This window comes from Brachyistius frenatus, unplaced genomic scaffold (genome assembly GCF_029030835.1).
Source record: "Brachyistius frenatus isolate BFR_SWC_R1_liver_20210118 unplaced genomic scaffold, ASM2903083v1 Contig_55, whole genome shotgun sequence".
NCBI classification, from domain to species: domain Eukaryota; kingdom Metazoa; phylum Chordata; class Actinopteri; family Embiotocidae; genus Brachyistius; species Brachyistius frenatus.
Genome location: NW_027210654.1, coordinates 1,994,873 through 2,014,508, shown reverse-complemented (window position 1 = coordinate 2,014,508; position 19,636 = coordinate 1,994,873). Strand labels below are relative to the sequence as shown.

General features: G+C 38.7%; 1 protein-coding gene across 1 annotated transcript in view; it reads left to right on the top strand.

Annotated features, from left to right (window-relative positions):
- The window catches only part of cdh13 (cadherin 13, H-cadherin (heart)), a 315,876-nt gene that overhangs the window by 160,589 nt on the left and 135,651 nt on the right, over positions 1–19,636 (top strand). The window contains exon 7 of the mRNA XM_069705349.1: positions 8,056–8,200. Coding sequence (XP_069561450.1) covers positions 8,056–8,200 — 145 coding nt within the window. The remainder of the gene's footprint in view (positions 1–8,055; positions 8,201–19,636) is intronic.

The following is a 19,636-nucleotide window of genomic DNA, read 5'->3' as shown; positions in this document are numbered from 1 at the left end:
AACACGTAGTCATTACCAGTTATTATACTTACTGTGTTTTTGATCTAAGTGTAGCATGTTAGCATGCTGACATTTGTTAATTAAACACAAAGCAGAACTCAGGCTGTTGTTATCCTTACCCACCTGACTTTGGGCGAAGGCAGCGTAGCTACACTTTGGACAGGTCGCCGGTTCAAATACATTCATTTGATTGGTATTCTTGTTTTGGTGTACTGTTTAAGTAGTGGTGGTTGATTTTCATTGGGAACTACCAAATTTCTGATAACATGACAGCCATACATCTGAAAGTTTAACGATTTATGGACCAAAGTGTTGGGCTGCCCAACTAGGACAGAGTAACATTGCCATCCCCAGAGCCACCTACTAGCCTGGTCACACAATGTCTGTGGAAAGCTCTGATCTTGTTTAAGGGTTATGGGGGAGGTTTTTTTTTTTTTGGCTTTGATGGCTTGAAGTTTTGGTTTCATTTTACAGAATGAAATATGCTTTTCAGCAGAAAACTCTCCTCTATTCCCAGTTGGTCATACCGGATCTCTCGGAGGGTTGTGGCGATAGCATGAAACACATTTGGCAGCTGTGCTTCCTTCTTGACAGCCTGCTTCCACGGCTTAATTTCACTGATATAGAATTCTTAAAGTTTTTGAAGCTAGATGCAGCAGATGTGGATGGGACCGGTGGATTAACAACCTCTTCTCCCAGTGGGTGTTTCTAAGAGGAGCTAATGCTTTAAGGTCTAAGCTTTGAGAGGCATAAAAGTGAAAGTCTGTTCAGAAAATCGAGGGAACAAAACCACTCCTCTGTTTTTATCACACCTTGCTGTCCTAGGAAGCTGTGTAAAAATTGAAAAGAAAACTAAAAGGCTTTTCTTCACAAGTATACAAACTGAAGGTGTAAAAATAAAATAAATGCGCAAGTCGATACAACAAAATTCCCTATAGCATATATTTTATTTGATCATCCCTGTAAAAGTCAGTTACACTGCCAACTTTCCATTATTGCCACCATCGTTAGGCTGTCAAGATTTTCTGGTCAGATACACATTTTTAATGCCTCTGCCCCTGTCTGGGTTTATCTATTTCTAGATATTCAAAATGTATTTGACCAATCACACTCACTGTGTTGTAGCTGCACAGTAAAGAAGTTCAGCAAGATTCAAAACGATCAGATTATGCCACGTTTGCTGTGTCCAAGGGGGGTTATTGAGGAGAGTTTAAGGGGAGGGAAAGCTCTCCTGCCTGGGGAATGTCTTAACAGTGTTAGGGCAGGACTGGGGTTTCGCTGGGTGGAGCGCAGTCTGCTGACAAAGGCTGAACCACAGGACTGTTTGGGAGGTGCTGGGTACTATTCACCTTGAAGCTACTGCAGAGCAGTTTCACTGGGATCTTAAGAAAACGGCAGGAGGGTAGAGCCCCTTTGAATTCACCTCCCCAGCAAAGGGAGGGCTACTTGAATGGCTCATAAGGAGATGAATTCTCAGTGAATGTGAAATGAAGCAGTGGCAGAAGGCAATGGAGCCGCTTCCATATGCATGACTTAGCTCTTTTTTACCATTTTCTTTTCATTCTTATTCTTGTCTGTGTTTAAGGCACTGATAAAACTGCCCCAGCTCACCTACGTTTCCCTCTACTTCTGCCACATTATAAGCCAAGTGCCCAATTGACTGGGGCTTCAGCTCACATTTCTTGTTGATTTCAAAACTACATACTTAGAAGGTATACTGGGAAATTGATAAGAGGAAAGAGGTGGAAAGGAGAGAGACACAATACTTGTTTTTACAATGAATTCAAACAGAAACAATAATTCAGAATACAGTGTAGTTACTCTTAACACACTTACAGGTCTACATTCCATTTGCTTGTGTCAACCAAGCATTGATGTCACCCATTGGTTTGTGACTGGCCAGATATTGCCCAGCGCCATTTTGCTAGTTGGGAGAGGTTTGGAGCCAGAAGTGACCATATTTGGACGAGCTGGGGAGGGAGCAAGCAGGGGAACTGACTCGAAAGGAAACCCAACGATACTATCTACGCCAGGCCGTAACCTGACTGCCTATCAATCAAACAGCACGCCTCCAAAAACACATCTTTTTGAAGATTATTATCTCATTAATGATGAGATTATTTTTCAATGTACCACCACAAATATAATAGAAGGAGCAGTTTTAGCTATCAAAATAAAAATAACTCATTCATTGACATTTTGGAGTCAACCTCAAGCGACACTCGGTGGTACTGCAGCATAAGGAACTTAGGCATCGGCCTAATTTTTCAGACTTTGAAGCTATGTCCACTTTTATGTACAGTCTATGGTGAAAACATATACTTTAAGTGTCTGTTTATTTTTGTCCTCCATGTATCACTGATTCCTTGTATCTATGTTGAATAATCAGTGCTGTGAATTGTTTCCATGCTGAAGAGGTTTGAGCCACATTCCTCTTACACCAAGGTTGTGTCCTTGTTTTGAAAAAGGACACAATATGTAAGAGGTCTGGCACTACACTGTTAAATGGTACTTGTCAGTAAGAACCCCTTAAATGGATGTGACATATTTTTGTCGCAACAATGGAAGGCATTCATAATGTAAAGTAGTATCCATTTGGACTAAATGAACTATAAATATGAAATAATTATGTGAGCAACACTTGCATTACAAATAAATGCAGCCTTTATATTGAAAGCTGTTTGGCCTTCCAACAAATTGAGACCTCTCCAACATGGAGAAATGTCAATGTCTCCGTGTGATAACGATCTCAGCTATGAGAGAAAATAGTCATGCTCGAGCTTCTCCGGCACAGTTTCAGGGCAACATTGACAGTAAAAGGAAAGCAAAGCTGCAGGAGAAAGGTCGCTGAGACGTGTAATGTTAAAAGACAAGATGTAGTGACATATCCCCACTCTGAAAGGCCGGGCCAGGTCTGCAAGCACAAGCACAGAAACAATAGTCCCAGAGTTATCATCTCTGTTGTGATTGCCGCCACGCTGGCACTGATCAAGGCCTTTAACAAGTCATTTCCACATCAAATGAAAACTGTCCCTACTTGCACACATATATGCTAATTTTCAACTTTAGAGAAATATTTTTGCTATGATGCATACAAGAGGCAAAATAGCCATCTCATCTTGATAACAAGCAAGTGATGGAGGAATCCAATGCCTTAGATCTGACTTAAACTTCCTCATTTGGCTGCACACACACACACACACACACACACACACACACACACACACACACACACACACACACACACACACACACACACACACACACACACACACACACACACACACACACACACACACTTTCTGTGTCACAATGACTGGGTGCTCTTTAGGAATGCAATGGGTCATTTTATTTGCACATTTTTGCAGAAAGAGCAAATAACATGGAATTATTTAAATTTAAAGAATGCTGTACATTCAGCCTTGTAAGAAATATGTATTTTGGATTTTTTTTTTTTTTTTTTTTTTTTTACTTCTCCCTTTATTTTATTTTGACTGTTAGAGTCTTCCCTGGAGGTACAAGTGGGTAATGATGGTGGTGTGTGCATTACATGCAGTATAACTTATACATGCTATATGCTTGAGGCTGATTGGGTCTCAGAATACTTTACTCCACATATTCCCACAAATGCTTACATGTATACCAAAAAATATGCATTGCCTTTCACTCTTTTTATGTCTGGCATTCACAGATAAAATGATATGTACATTGTTTCAGCAGTCTTTCATACGAGAGGATAAGTTAAGAAAGGATGGGTGCAGGTGAGGATTTGCACAAGCGTCCAACCGGTGAGAATTGTTTAGGATTTTTACACACAAGTACAAAAAAGTAATTGGATGACATTTAGCAGCTACGGTAGTGGAGAGAAAAGGTTTACTGTTTTCCCAATTTTATTTGATTGAAATTGCTATAGCTGCAAAATTCTGCTGGATGAAAATGTATATCTGTATATAACCATTTACATATAGGCTACTTAAGGCATGATTTCAGTTTTGCCTTTGTGTGTTTTGGTTCAGTTGCATTAAAACACGATATTAAGAACTCTGACTCAATTCCACAGCACATACAGTCAACACTGTACCATATATGTAGCAAAAACATATATTTTATTATGTTGAAAACAGAAATTAGTCAGTGTATAGTATGTGTAGACAGTCCATTTTGTTTCTACAGCACAATATCACAAACTGCAAAGTTGTCAGAAGACACTTCAGATCAGCACAGCATGCAACAACATCTGTGTTGTATTTAGAGACATCCACCATAACAAAGAATGAAAACAACATAATGTCTCAAAAGCAAGGTTGACATTGTCCAAAATCAGGGTATTTGCATAAAAATACATACATAAATAGCATTGCTATTGATATCGGAATTTAGGTAAAAGAAAAATACTCCTGTAACCAGCTTCTCATCAATTTTGTCTTCGGCTCCCCACGCTGGTTATAGCCAGACCTGAAGGCATCGTGTTTTTGGGTTGTCCGTCCGTCCACAATATATCAAGAATGCCTTGAGGGAATTTCTTCAAACATGGCACAAACGTTTAATTTGACTAAAAGATGAACTCATTTGATTTTGGTGTTGAAGGATAAGATCACTGTGACCTCACAAAACTCTTGTGGCTTTAACTCAAGAATTCAACTCAAGAATTATGTCAAATGTCTGAAAGGATAAAACCGAACCATCAAACCATTTTACAAAAACATTGTCTGGATAATTATTTACCACCATAACTCAGAGACAGAATGGGAAATTGTGCCCATATTTCACTTTTGGTGAGATTAATTAATTACAATAATGTTGGGTTTCTACCTCGAAACTGTGGTGATTGTAAAAATCTTCTATGCTGTGTTTGAAGCATGCACATTGTATAATTTTTTTTTTCGCTTCGTTGCCGCAACATCTACATTTGATGTGATGTCTATTGCCATGGCTACAACTTTGTGTTGTATCAGAATCAGGTCATCAGTTGAGTGATATACAATATATATATATGTTATGAGTCTGGACAGACATGGAGGTAAACTGCAACTTGACTGTTTGGCAGAGTTTTACCACCATAAGTCGGTAATTCTTTCTCATTGTTTTTGCTAGTTTTTGCCTTGCGACAATATGTGTTTGATTATGTTTTCTCTCCTTTCTGCCAAACACGTTATGGCAGTGTTGTTGGTGTGATTCTACTTTGAGAGGATCTGAAGCTAGACTCCTCACAGCTATTGTTCTCATTACAGCTCAGGCATGCTGAGACGAAAAGCTAGACTCTGTACATGTGTTTGTGTGTCTGTGTGTGTGAGTGAGGTCGTGCCTACATATGCTTGTGGGTACAGGACGGTACATCTTTTGCCATACAGATCCCTTTTCGGTTATTTCCTCTATATAATGTGCTTTTCAGTAAGAGTGGGGCTCTCTGCGAGCTGTTCAGCGGATAGGATAAAAATACACGTTGGGTTGAGAACATCATTAGTTGAGAGTCAGCAGTTCTGCGGGATGGACACAGAGGGGGAAATGGTCCTTCTCATGAAAAGCCTCCCATTGCAAAGCAGAGTAAGAGAAGGAGGATGAGATGATATATGAAACCATTAGGCTCCTTACACCTAAAATACTTCATTCAGCTGTGTGTGCCATTACAACCATTTGAATATATGCTGCAGGTGCCATGCCGATGAAGCGATAGCGCGACAAAAGGAGAGTAAGTCAGAGGAGTCAGATAGGGAGAGGAGGGAGAGTAGTGGGATGACCCGTGTGATAGAGAGGTTGTGTGATGTCATGCATTACTGATAGGAAGAAGAAAGACTGGTAATGTGATGCCAGAGATAGGGGAGACACTCTCACTCACTTTCTCGTTCTCTGATGAATCTCTGCAGCCCTGCATCGGTGCTAATAAAGGAAGTGAAGCAATCTCTTCAGCTGCAGATTGAGATTGAAATGAAATCATTATACGTGGTACCTAAAGGATAAAACCCGCTGACTTCATGGGTTGAAGCCTCGTCTGCAGATAAGAGTTACAAAAGTAACATGGTTAGATGATGTCAATAGTGATCCAAAATAAGTGGTTATTGTCCAGTCACAAGCACCCTGTGAGATGTATAATGAGCTGCTGTACTTCAATTTGAATGAATACAGAATGAGTACATTGCTATTGGTCTGCATGACGTCAAGTTGTAGCTTTCACAGTCTTTCTTATGTGAAAGTCGATACTGTGTTTTAACATCAGAGCATCAGAGAGTAAAATAAGTGCAATAGAGATATCTGTGTGAAGTTACGTTGAAATATGACAAATAACTAAACAGTGATGCATCTTGTTAGTCGGTTTATACAGTGAGCATCTTTCATCCCCTGAAACTTAATCCAAGTTGTGACCTGAAGTATGCATTCACATTTAACGCTGCTGGCCTCCATGGATGGTAATGTCGGTCTGTAGATTGGTTCACCGCTTTGTTCCCGATCGAAATATCTCAGTATCTATTTGATTGCTAGCTGTGAAATGTGTGCAAACATTCATGGTGTCTAGAGGATGAATCCAGATGACCAATAGTGAGCTTTCATCTTTTTCATATAGAGGATATAGTTTCCCTACCATTTTAGACAAAATATCTGCAAAGCTCATGATATTCCCATCAGCCTTTGCTACATCTGTGTTGAATGATAATTGACTAATGCTAGAATGCTAACAAGCAAAAGTAGGATATTGACCTTGGTAAATATTTTACCTGCTAAACAGCAGCATGTTCGCTTCACAGCAGCTGAGTTAGCGTGCTAATGTTATCTTTAACTCACAAAGCCACTAGCATTAGCTGTAGTCGCTTGATTAATTGCTTAATCTTCATCAAAATTCTGAGGACATCGTGATTTATCACCTCGATTCATATGGTATATCACACATATGGTAAAACAACCTGTTTAATCTAATTTTAAATTTGATAAATTCATGAAAAAGCATATCACATTCACCAAAATAACAGTTGAAGGAACTCTGTCAGTGTGACTGAGTTTATTGGGAGTTTTGAATTGCAGTAGTAAGGTAAGCTTAATTTTCCATTGTATAGGCACATAAAAATAATGAATGAGCTTGTTACTTTTTTAGTTTCACTATAAGATTATGTTACTGTTATATTTTGGCATAGTGACATTACTAGTTGTATACAGGATATATGCAGAATACATAGTACAATGTTTAGCCCCCATGGTCCAAGATAAACCCCCCCATCATTGCTGTTACTGCAGGTGCAGGACAGTTACCAAAACATTTTAATGAAGTTGAGAAAGAGGTTGACTGACTAAACAGGACAGGCGTGTTCCACTTTAGATTGATTGCTGCTTCTTGGTTGAATGGATATCGTGCATAATTTTAACCCTGCTCTACTAAGCTGGAATGGCCTCTTATGTGAACAGGGGGGTATGACTAGAAAAACCGCAGAGCAGGGAAAACTGGAGTGCATTAATATGTGATGTAGGCCAACTGAGGATCTTTCAGTAGAAGAGGAGACAAGGTAAAGAAAGTAGAAAAGTGGAGGAGAGAATGAGCCTGTTCTGCAAAAAACATCAAGAAAGTACTCACCACATAATTATACACACAATTATGTCTTGCATACGGATGTTTTGGGTTGAATAATTGCATGCCCAGTGTTAAAAGTACCCGAATCAGTCTCTAACAGCAATGCTAAGGTACTACAGTACAACTCCTCAGTAACTTAATTGCCGTTAATTTCCAGGGCGATTGGAAAATACTGGCAATACATGCAGAGTGACTGCAACTGTGTTCACACATCTTGTCTGACAATTTTTAAAATATATCAAATAAGCATAATTTTCATTTGTAAAAGGAGACAGTAAATCTCAATGATGTTTGTAGGTAAGGCCATTTGAAACTGTGAAGTGCCTTCAGCACAACTGTGTCTTCTCATTGGAAGACTTTAGGATTGTTTTGTAGCAGGACGCACAACATCATTTGAACCAGCCTGCCATTTTGAAGATCCCTGTAAAATGAAAGCTACCTCCCAGAATTCTGTCCCCATTGTGGAAAAATAAAATTCCTTTATCTTTTCATCCACACAGCTGGAAGTATCAACCACAGACTTCGCTGGCAACACCATGGACGGACCGAACACCCTCTTGATCACTGTCATTGACCAAAATGACAACCGGCCTATCTTCAAAGAGACACGTTACACAGGAGAGGTGCTCGAGGGATCTGCTACAGGTAGGTGACATTGTTACATTGAAGAGAAGTGGGCTCTTATTGGATTTGACTGGACACACTGTGATTGCTACACTTGCGATGTCCTCTGATCTGAGGCGAGGTGAGGGTGTGTTGATGAAGTTTAGATTATTGTCTTGAGCCCTGTGTAGTTTTTTTTTGTTTGTGTGTAGTTCTAAAGTCAACATCACATTGCACATGCCTTAATAATAAAATCAGTCAACATCACATACAAATATAGTCAACATCACATAATAAAATCACTTCAAGAACGACATCTTTGGTGAGAGAACTGAAACTGCTCATGCAACGCTCATGTTAATGCTGAATATAAATTAATAATGGATTTATTTCATATTTAAGCAAACCTTTAACATAAGTGTGATGCACACTAGATTGATTTGACCTTATCAAATATCAGATTACACATTTTCTTTCATTTTTTTTTTATAGTTATAGTTTATCTTTTATTGTTACAATAATTGAGGTGTGTGCAAGTTAAAGTAAGTTTATGAAATTTGCAAAACATTTTTCCTTCATAGTATCAGAAAATATACCGCCAGTGTGATACACAGTAATAAGTGCCACTACCTCCTCTCCACCCCTCCACATAAGCTTTGCCATTTAGGGACTAAAAGCAACATATATTTAAAAAAATACTTTCTCGATGTGTCACACCAAATCACATTTGGGAACCAAACACCCATAGAACTGCAGCAGAATGAACCCCCCTTGCCCAGTGAAGCATCTCGTCACCACCCTTCAGTGTGAGCTCTTCAATTGGTATAATTAGTGGTTGAAGTAGACAGAACCAGAATAAATACATGCTGGAGTCTGTCCTGCATTAATAAAATAACTTACAAGTCACAAATGTTATATTATTAATGAGACAATTTACAGCAAAACCAAATATTCTGAGATCTTTCATTCCTTTCCTGTCTTTTCCTCTGTGTGCAAAAGCTGAAGATTTTACATTGAGGGAATTAGAAATTAAATTCTTGCTTATTTCTGAAACACGCAGATATTACTTTGTGGACTAAGTAGCAGGAGCTTCTGCACTACCTTTCCTTCCCATCTCCACCGCCAACGTCCCATAGTCAAGTGTTTAGAAATGAATAATTTTCAGACTGGCGGAGGCTTTGAGGAGACTCTTCACCTCTGACTTCGACTGTAAATCTGGACTTTCTCTTAGAAGTTGTCACTTTGTCACAATGCCTTCTTTTTTTAATTGTCTGAGCTGTTTTCCCTGGTGTAACTGTTCTGGTATTATTGTGACAGTTGTGTTCTCATTGGGATAGAATATAAATAAATGCAGGTTAAATGTACAGTACATCTATTTCAGGAAAGTTCTCCTTTGCTGACCTACTGCCACATTTCCACAAGATGATTGTGTCTCTTCTATGCAGTCTTTTAAGCTGTGGAAATACATTTTTCTTTTTACCTTGTTAACATACAGCCGTGGTGTGAATGACTGTCATCCACCATGCAGTGGTTAGATATGAGTTGATGCTTGGGTGAGAATTGTGGAGGCTGTCACATCTTGGATGAACTGTAGAAAGAAAGACAGAGGTTGATTTGTTTTTCCAGTTCATGTCACACCTGTTAAAATATATTCTTCTTAGTCATTCAGGGATTCCAGCTATTAATGTTGCACCACATGGTGCTGATGACAAAATTAGCAAAAATCAGTCGCTTCACCCTGGGTCCTCCTGCTGTTCACCTACAACTGCTTTTCACTTATTAGCAAAACAAATATTGTAAGTCTACCTGTCATGTGCAATCAATTGACATTTTTTTGAGAAATACATTTGTCAAATATAAAATGTGCTGTCATATTATCATATGAAGTAGAAAGCACAAACGTAACAAGCTAAAATAAAAGCCTCCACAGTGCAGATTCCGTGATACTCCTCACTGTGTTTGTTCTGACATCATTAACACAAAAAGCCAACAGACAAAAATCTTAATCACTAACAGGGCTTTGCAGATAAGAGGGATCAGTCAACAGGCTGAGGAAATACACGCAAATGGACACAAACCACCCACAAACCACACACGCTCACACGGCGCTTCCCAGAGAAACGTTCTGAGGGGTTGACAACTCCATGCTGAACTTGTGTTATAAATTGCAAATACAAACATTGCTTATGCAACGGTATACATTTTGTAAGCAACAGCATGCCATTACTGGTGATACAGAGCAAAAATAATGGGCTGAAAAAGTTGAATCTTGTTAGAATAATGCAGTCAAACTAAAAGAGCATTTTGATGTTTTGATCTTGCAGCAGTTGGGCTGCTCCAGTTGTCAGAAATGTCACTATAAAGTAGTGATGCCGAGAAAAATATCAAATAATTGCCTGTTTATTTCACACTTACATGGATCATTTTTATAATGTGGATTTTTCACCTAATGTTGAGAATATGTTGGTGCTTTTTATGTTACTGTTAGCTCTTCTGCACACACATACATGCAGCCATTACATTTGTGTGTTTCTGTGTTTGCATTGCTGCCTGTGCGGGTAGCAGGACCAGTGGAAAAAATAAAAATAAGCCTACTGGGAGCAAATGTGAAATATGATGAATTCCAGCAGGGAAATCTCTTATTGGTTCGGCCCCATTGGGTTCCAGACCACATAAAACACCTGAATCATCATATTGTAGCTGCTTTTAGCCCTGACTCTGTTTAGTAGACAAGTTAACTCTGACTTCTGCACACTCAGCACTACTAAATTTAAAAAAAATAATAATATAACATTACTGCTCTCTGATACCATCTGCCAGAGAACTTCTCTCAACTTAGCCTGATAGAATTGAATTTGGTTTTATATGCAATTATACGACAGTATATTATTTTTAAAAGCTATATATGTCAAAGGCATTCAGTAAAAAGCTGCTATTTCCTCAGAGGGTTTCGCCTTGTTGAATAAACCAAAGTGAGCAAAACTAAATACAATGAAGTTTGATTTAATTTCCATTATGGTGTGATCTGACAGCTCCTTTGTACTGGAGTTGTCATGGATGCCAGACCTAATTGAGCTCAGAGATAAGATGAAGGATGCAGCTCTGAAGACTGCAGGCATTTTGCATATGCCTGCAAATCTGTGTACTAAATAGTCTACTTAGTCAATATGTCAGTTTGGCCTCAGTAATGTGTCTTGTAATAAATCAGTCATTGTAATTATATTTAACAACCTGTTGGTTCCCCATAGGTTTCCAGGTCAGGAGTAGATTTCGAAAGGACTGTGTTTTTTCAGAATTGATTGTTTGATTCATAGATGGATGGATGAATAGATAGAAACATTACTGTTAGGAGAGTAGGTCTGCTCTCATAGCAGCAGCTTGTACTTTATAAGTACTGAAAAAGCTTTACTGATGTAATGACCGACTACAACAACCAAGATCTGGATTGATCGGTGATGATATCAGTAAACCTTTCTCAGTACTTTAAAGTACAAAATGTGATATAAGAAGAGAACAAATACGCTCTTAATAGTAAAGGTGCTGTGCATAAAAAAAATTTTTTTTTTTTTTTTTAAAAACAGGAGATTTTTAATATATAGTTGTTTATTTTTTCCTAGGGTGGGTGTAGAAGATATTGATTAAGACAGAATATAAGACTGACCTTATTTTTACTCATTTCTTTTAGAAAAAATATTGAAAAAATTTTGGAATGTTTTTTATAACTTGGCTTTTTTTCAAATCATACCCAGAATTGAGTTAGTTTTATCAAATCCCTGAAATGCAGGCCTGCCGAAGACAGAGGTGACCACCCCAAACAATCTGACTGCCTGTAAATGTTACACAAAACTGAGTGGAAAGAAAAGAACAAGCAGTTTTTAAACACAATGTATCATGGATTTTAATCTGAATGTGATCTTTTATGAATTTCTACTTACGTATTTTCGTGATGGATCAACTTTTCACTCTGCCTCAACTAATAGGTGTTTTTACAGTTAAAATTGGAAACTGCACATTATGAAAATACATCATTTGGGTGGGGGGGGGGGGGTTCACTTCTTTCGAGTATTTCTTAAATTGTTGTTTTGTTTTGTCTCAGTGCTTCATTTTTGGCGATCTAAAAGGCTTACTTCTACAAAAAATAATAAGTTCCGTTGAGCCGTTAAATCCTGTGTGAGTTTAAGGTATACTTTAACTTTAATTGTATGTGCTTATGTTGCCTGTGTACTCTATGTTCATGTACTTTCTTAAGTGAATATGCATGCACGTAATGTGTAACGTGTAGAGGCGTGGCGCATGTGTTCCATAGCAGGGGAAGCTGTAGGGAAGAATGTCACAGTGCTCTGACATTCCTGTGCAAACTGATAACAAAGGCAGCCAAAGCCTGAGTCTCCTGGCAAGCCCTCCTCCGTCCTTTCTATTTACTCCACTCTTTTTCCCCCCTCTATTTCACTTTATCTCCCTCCTTCTTTTTTGCCTTCATGCCCCACATTCCCTTGAGCTTTGTGCACACACCAACATAGTCCACCATATTTACTGTTTCTCTATTCCCTCCATCTTCACTCTGTAGACCAACTTTTTAGAACTACTGATGTTGACTTTCAGATATTACTTTCTTTTGCCCACTTCACCGTTTTTTTTTTTTTTTTTTTTTTTTTAGTTAGTTTTGATGGCATGATTCTTTCAGTTTTAGGCATGAGTTACTTGAAATAAAAAATAACAAAAAATTGGACAGTTGTTTATTTTTTTCTTCAAGACGACCAGGATTAACTAGAACACACGCCAAATTATATTGCTGACGAACTCATCACAATTTCATTTAATTTGATAAAAAAAAAAGAAGAAAAGTGCTCTTGCATATATGGCTGCTTGTAATTCTTCACTTGTCTTTTCACACATTCCCTGTTTATCGCCACTGTGCTATTAGCCTGGCTGCACCCAACTATTTTTGCTGCAACTATAGTCAGTGGCAACAACGGTGGCGTTTTGGCACACAACATACAATTTATGGTGGTCAGTGCCGATTGGTTAAAGCCCACTCTAATAGTTTCAAAATTAACCTGAGGTCCACACCTAATAGGATGCAACGACTGGAAACATTCCTCAATGGAGTATGACCAGAACTGTGTATTTATACAATGAATTTGGGTACCAGGATACTGTGTTGTCTAAAAATGTCAAAAACAAAAACCTTAACAAAATTTAAAAAAAAAGGCTCATTAGTTTAATAAAATGACTGAGCATTGTTAATTTACAAAAATGTGTTGTGGCACTGCATTCATAGAGGATTATTTTTTACTGTAAAACATCATTGGGGTTTTAATATATTGTGCCCTATTAAGCTAAATTTGAACTTTTTGACATCATAATCAACCCTATATTCTCCGTGTGAAGGCTGAGAAACATGAACATTTAAAATGTAAGTTTTGTTAACAAAGTTAATGCAGTTTAGTGTAAGATTATTTTAAAAACCTGTGCTGCATTTACGTCAATGACGCGCAGTTAACAAAACGATTAAGGCAGAGATGAAATTTCATGACAGGAATTTTGTTAAAAAAAAATATCTGTCGATTTTCATGTCAAATGATGAATGAAAATCTACGGTTGTACCAAAGGAAGGGAGAATACTTTCAAAGATTTATTGCATGTTTTGGAAACTTGTCAGTAGGATCTGTACATAATTTGTGGTAAATAGGCAAAAACATTCAAAATTACCAGTTCTATCAGAAACAGTGCATTTAATGAGGTGGTTAAACAATGTAAATTACTATCTGATTGCATTTAAGTAAGAGAAACAGTTATGGCTTTTCTCTGTGCAAGCAGTGGTACATTTCCAACCAGTTTTCACGATGCTATGAAGTCTCTTTTTCAGAGCTCACCTCCATTTGTTTTGGGAGTCACTTGAGAGTCATTGGCATCAACAGAACAAACATAACTGAAAGTTATGCAGCTTATCAATGGCTTTGTATAGAGAAAAATGCCAGATCTAAATTTTATCCAGGGATGGATATGCTGCTGGAAAATTACTGTCACATTGTTTGCTGATTTATTTTTCACTTTGGCCTACCAACACCATACAGACAAGTTAAATCTAGTATTTAGGTGATATATCTTGTGAAATTGGACATGATGGGGGTATAAATGAAGATATTTCTCATGATGCTGAATCTCTGTTTATGTTCCAGACTAATTTGTGTTTATATCAGAAGTAATTAAGGCGTAAGCTCCTGCTGTGAAGGGAGAGGGGGATGGATCTGGTCTTCTGTTCTGCTCTGCTCTCATCCCACCACATAGAAACACACTGAGACACAGCAAGGCAGGGTAAACACAGCTAAGGGATGGGCAACATTGATAAAATATTCCGTCATGTCACATGTAATTTTATATGACGATGCATTAAATGTTCTTGAAATCCAATAGATCTTTTTTTGCTGCAACAATTTTGACTTGAACTATGCTAAAAACCACAAGTTTATAATTAAGTGATGGCTCCGGTCCATTTATTTTGTCCCTCTCCAAGGATCCTGGTGTTGTTGGCTTACTGGGATACATAATAGAACAGAGCCATGATTATTGGTACATTGTTAGTTACACAAATCCTTTTCTTTCTGTGACAACCGAAAGCCTGTTTTTAGCTCTTCCAGTACCTGTGAAATCAAGGCAGCAGCGTCTCAAGCTAGATGTTCCTTTTGCTTTAAGAAGACACAATATCATGTAAGACTATCTCTCTCGCTCACCTCATACTTCTCCTCAGCACACTCCATCTCTCCACAGTTGCCTACCCAGTTCCCCCTGGGGGTCCTGTTTTTATGAGCCCATGATGCAGAGCAAAGTCTAGGAGCACAGGATGTGGTGACTATGTTTGTTTTCTCTCACGGCTACAGTAGAGGCATGTCAGCATGGCGCTGCTGGAAACAGAGATCAGGAAAATACATTATCAGTAGGTGTTTGAGGGGCTGACATTAATCATGGGCCGTGAAATCAGCACCTGTGTTTTAATAGTTTCAAAGCAGAACAGAGACTTGGACCGATCGCTCTCCAGAGAGAAACACAAAGATTACAGTGTGCAGCCACAATGTTGCTATATAACACTGTGATTGGGGAGATCACGTTGTTTTTAATCTCTATCTTTGGCAATTATACAGAGACAGTGACTGTAGCAGCACTTCAGATTTGAGCTAAATGCTAAAGTCAGCAAGCTCACAATAACTGATGTAAAATTGGTATACAGTTTACCATGTTCACCAGTTTGGTTTAGCGAGTTAGCATGCAAACACTAGCACTAAATGCAAAGCTCAGCTAAGGCTGTTATTACTTTTGCAGGTAATATGTAATTCAAGTACTGGAGAAAATTAAATGAAACCTGATGAGGCTCCATAATAAACAGTGAGGTAGTCATTTAGGGTCTGATTTACTAAACGTTTGCATGTGTAAAATCACGTGCAAACTCCACACCACCTGCAAAAATATGACCAAGCTGATCTACAAACAAAGTGCAGTGAGGATTGCATCTTTCAAATGTGCAATTTAACACATGTTGTCCATTTTGCGTGTTTGCCTGAATGCATATGTAATATTATTTCTACTTGAACGTGCAAAATACTGTGAGGGGAAATGCAAATACACACCTTCAGTACCTGCAATGATATTTACTAAACCTGAAAGTAGAAACAGGAGAAGTGAGTGCGTGTTTATTTCAGTACGACTGAAGGTATTAATCAGATGCACACATCAGGAAAGATGGCGGCACTAATTATTGTTATGGTGAGAAGGAGATGCAGGGAAAGCAAGGAATACATAGAAAATGTGGTTTTACACCCATGTAAACATTTCTGAGATGCTAGAGGCGTAAATTATTCAGACATATCGTCTGTCCAGCGATGACATTTCTGAGTTATTGAATGAACTTAATGATGATTTAAAACCAATAACAAGGACAAGCCACACAATACCAGCAATGTCAAAACTTCTTACGACTCAGCATTGCCCTGCCTCTGGGTCATTCCAGCATATCGCTGATTGGATATCCCACCCAGTCCCGTTATTCAGGTGTGCTGTCCCACGTACTGAATGCTCTGTCCCGCAGAATTCACAGGTAGCTTCATAGAGATAGCTGGACCTGCTGATTGGTGTTTGTCGAGGATCTCATCCAACCGTTCCTCCTCTTTTATTTGCCAACGTTTTAATATAAGCAGTTTTTTTTTTTTTTTGGCTAATATCTGGCCATTTACTCATAATTTTATCTATTGATCTTTTTGTTATTGCCATGGCATTGACTTATTCGCTGATAATCTCCAATGTAGCGTTTTGTTCTTGTTATATTAATATTTATTAATTTCAGTGGGATCAGATTTCCTTTTGCTTTTGCGGTCGTTCTATATTTTTCATGGCTGGCATCACTTTGACACACTCAAACACCTCATTTAAATAGAGCAATTTGCACCTGATATCAAAGACGCAATTACTTTTAGTAAATCACCCGCACAACTTTTGGAATACGCATGCAATTTAGTACCCTTTATTAGAGATCTTAGTAAATCAGGCCCTTAGTGTGTCTGAGCTACTCCAGAGTCTTATTCTAGGCACAGGAACAGCCAGCAGGTTATTGTCTGAGGACGTCAGGCTGCGGATTAGTTAGTTGGGGGGAAGACACTCTTAAATAGAGTCTAGAGCCTGGCTGAGAAGAGCCTTTACAAGTAATCAGTAAAATCTATCTTTAAACAAATTGGTGGCCAATATGCTTAAAGTAGCGTAATGTGGTCTCTATTCCTGGTTTTAATCAAATATCAAGCAGCTGCATTCTATACTTGTTAAAGCCTGTGTAGTGATTTATTTTAATAGACCATTACTGTAGTCTTGGTATGGTGAGGTACTTCAGCACCTTGTAAACATAGAACTGGTGAAAAAAATGTTTTAAATTGTCAGAGGATAAACACAGGACTGGACCAGCTCCTCATGTTTTATTTAAAGTTGAGGTCAGAATCAGAAAATGCAAGTTGTTACCGCCAGCATGATGTTTTTCGAGATGGATACATGCATAAAGAAAGGATTTGTGAAACAGGCAAGGGTGTATAGGATATTGTTTTTTTGGTTGAAGGTTGTGGAAAATCAACAACAAAACAGAAGTTGAACCTCTCACCACTTCAAACCCTTATACCATCAGGAAAATGTGACTTAGAGACATATCATTGCCCTATCACTTGTCTAGAATCAATCATCACTTTTCTGAAGTTGTACCCTGCACACAGTTGCAGCATTGTCTGAATTACAGTCATTAATGTGGTCTCTGTATTTTTGCTCTGGTCTTGTTCGTGCCTTCTCCTCTGTTGGGTTTGTTCAAACTCAAAGCACAGTGTACTCTTTTGTTGCAGCTTCACAACTGCCACATATAATGTTGGGCAGGAACCTCATACTGTCAGCACGCCTGAGAAAAACCTCAGCAAAATAAAAGGTGAACAAAATCAATAGCTATTGAGGGCAGGTACCTTCGTTTAAGGAAAGGCCGTTAGAAGTAGTCAAAGTAGCAGCTTGGTTGGTACCAACCGTAGTCACTCGGTGCAGAGAAAGCAAGAAAACAATTGATTTGGGCGATAGATAATGAGTCAACTGAGAGATTACACAAAAACTGGCAGGTAATTTGTAGCATGATGGTGCCCGTTTGTCCCATTATAGTCTCTACCTTTCACTGTCTCTCTCTCCCCTTTGTTAGCTGGGGAACAGTCTGTCCAACACCCTACCAGGTGACCCGCTGTCCCACAATGCCTCATTATCAGCTTGTCAGACTGAGAACAGCCTGGCAAATTAATGTCCAAGGTATCTACTGAGGCTGCTGCCCAATTAACTCTTGGGTATTGTTGTGTTAGGATAAATTAGTTTTTTTTTTTTTTTTCCCCATGCACTTATGGATGTGCATGTACATGATGGCATTTGGCTGAGTAAAGTGTCAGCCCACCTGTTCAACTTTTATTTTCCTTTAATTACTTGGGGACTCGTTTAGACTCATTGAGTTGTGGTGTCTGAACTAAGACACTTTAAACAATACACCTGTGACATTTTTAAATTAAAGATTGCTGAATGAGCGGTTGTTTGATGGTAATGTGAATGTGTAACAAATTGCATTTTAAACATATCATTGTAACATTATGTACGTTCTTATGGCCAGTGAATAAAAGTACAAAACCCAATCCAGTGAGAAACTCTTTGGGTATTTACTCATTTATATGCATCTGTTCTCTTTTCACCAGTAAGGCATCATTGATTTTCCTGAGCCTTCTTAACTGAGCTATCTTCTTTTGAATTACCAAAGGCAGTGATATGCATTACACCACAGAGAGGAAAAAAATTGTATTCTAAATGGGCTTTATTTTCAATAGGGATTTGATCTGAATATATATGAATGAGACGTTATTTGAATACATTTCTGTGGTATGAAGTAAATTATTTTGCTCCCTTGCAGGCTTCATTTGGTTCCCTGCATCAGTCCAAAGCTAAATAGCATGAACTTTGTCTCCTTCAGCCTTCTGTCTTTCTTTTTTCCCCTCGATTTTCTCTCTGTTCTCCTTGTCATGCATGAATGTGATGTGGATGAGAATTTATTTCTAATTTTGGAGTGAGACTTGCCTAAAAGCAGAACGTAGAGCCACAAAAACCAGTTGTATGAAGGTGTATAGAGGATTGGGAATTCAAGGTGTGACAATGGCTCAACTCTTGGCCTCCATGGTGGCCGTTCCACTACTTGAGTGCTGCTAATCTATTAAAGAGTTTCCACTCTCTTTTGCCCCTACACAAAGTCCCACATCAACTCAGGCTTGATTATCTGTCCCTCTTTTCGGTTCGGTGGGGACCTGCTCCTCTCACGCTTACACTCTGAAAAACCTCAGAGCTCAACCAGACAAACCAATCTCTCCCCATCGCCCCATTTCTGCTCCCACTCACTGACAAGAAAAGACAGCTGTTGCCCCTTTCAAAACCCCCATTGCACTCCAGGTTCTCCAATTTAGATTATCCCCCTTCTTTGTTTCACAAGACAGATCGCAGCCATCATAGTCCTGCCATATCGGAAACAGTGCTTCAAAGGCCTTTACCGAACACAAATGTTTCCAAGGTGACACTTTCTGAGCAGATATAGAGTTATGAAACATACAGTTTGCTTTGTAGGGTTTCAGTCACTCTGGGCTGAACCCACCATCCTCATTCTGTGTCAAAATGCCTTCTCTAGGTTGGCTGAAGCTAATTTGAGACTTAAGCAGTAATACAATCAATTGGGGAACTACCAAAGTTATTAGATGGTTGCTTGGTCTTGGTTATTTCCTGATTGTTCAGCTTTGGCAAGTTTAAGTTTTCACTTATCTCCAACATCTACAATATGGATTGGCACAATATTTGGTGGTGACATTCCTGGGCGAAATCACAAGGTGGGGCCCAGTTAGTGATGCATTTCCCATCACCCAGCAGTGGTTGTTTCACCAGAAAAGGGAGGCG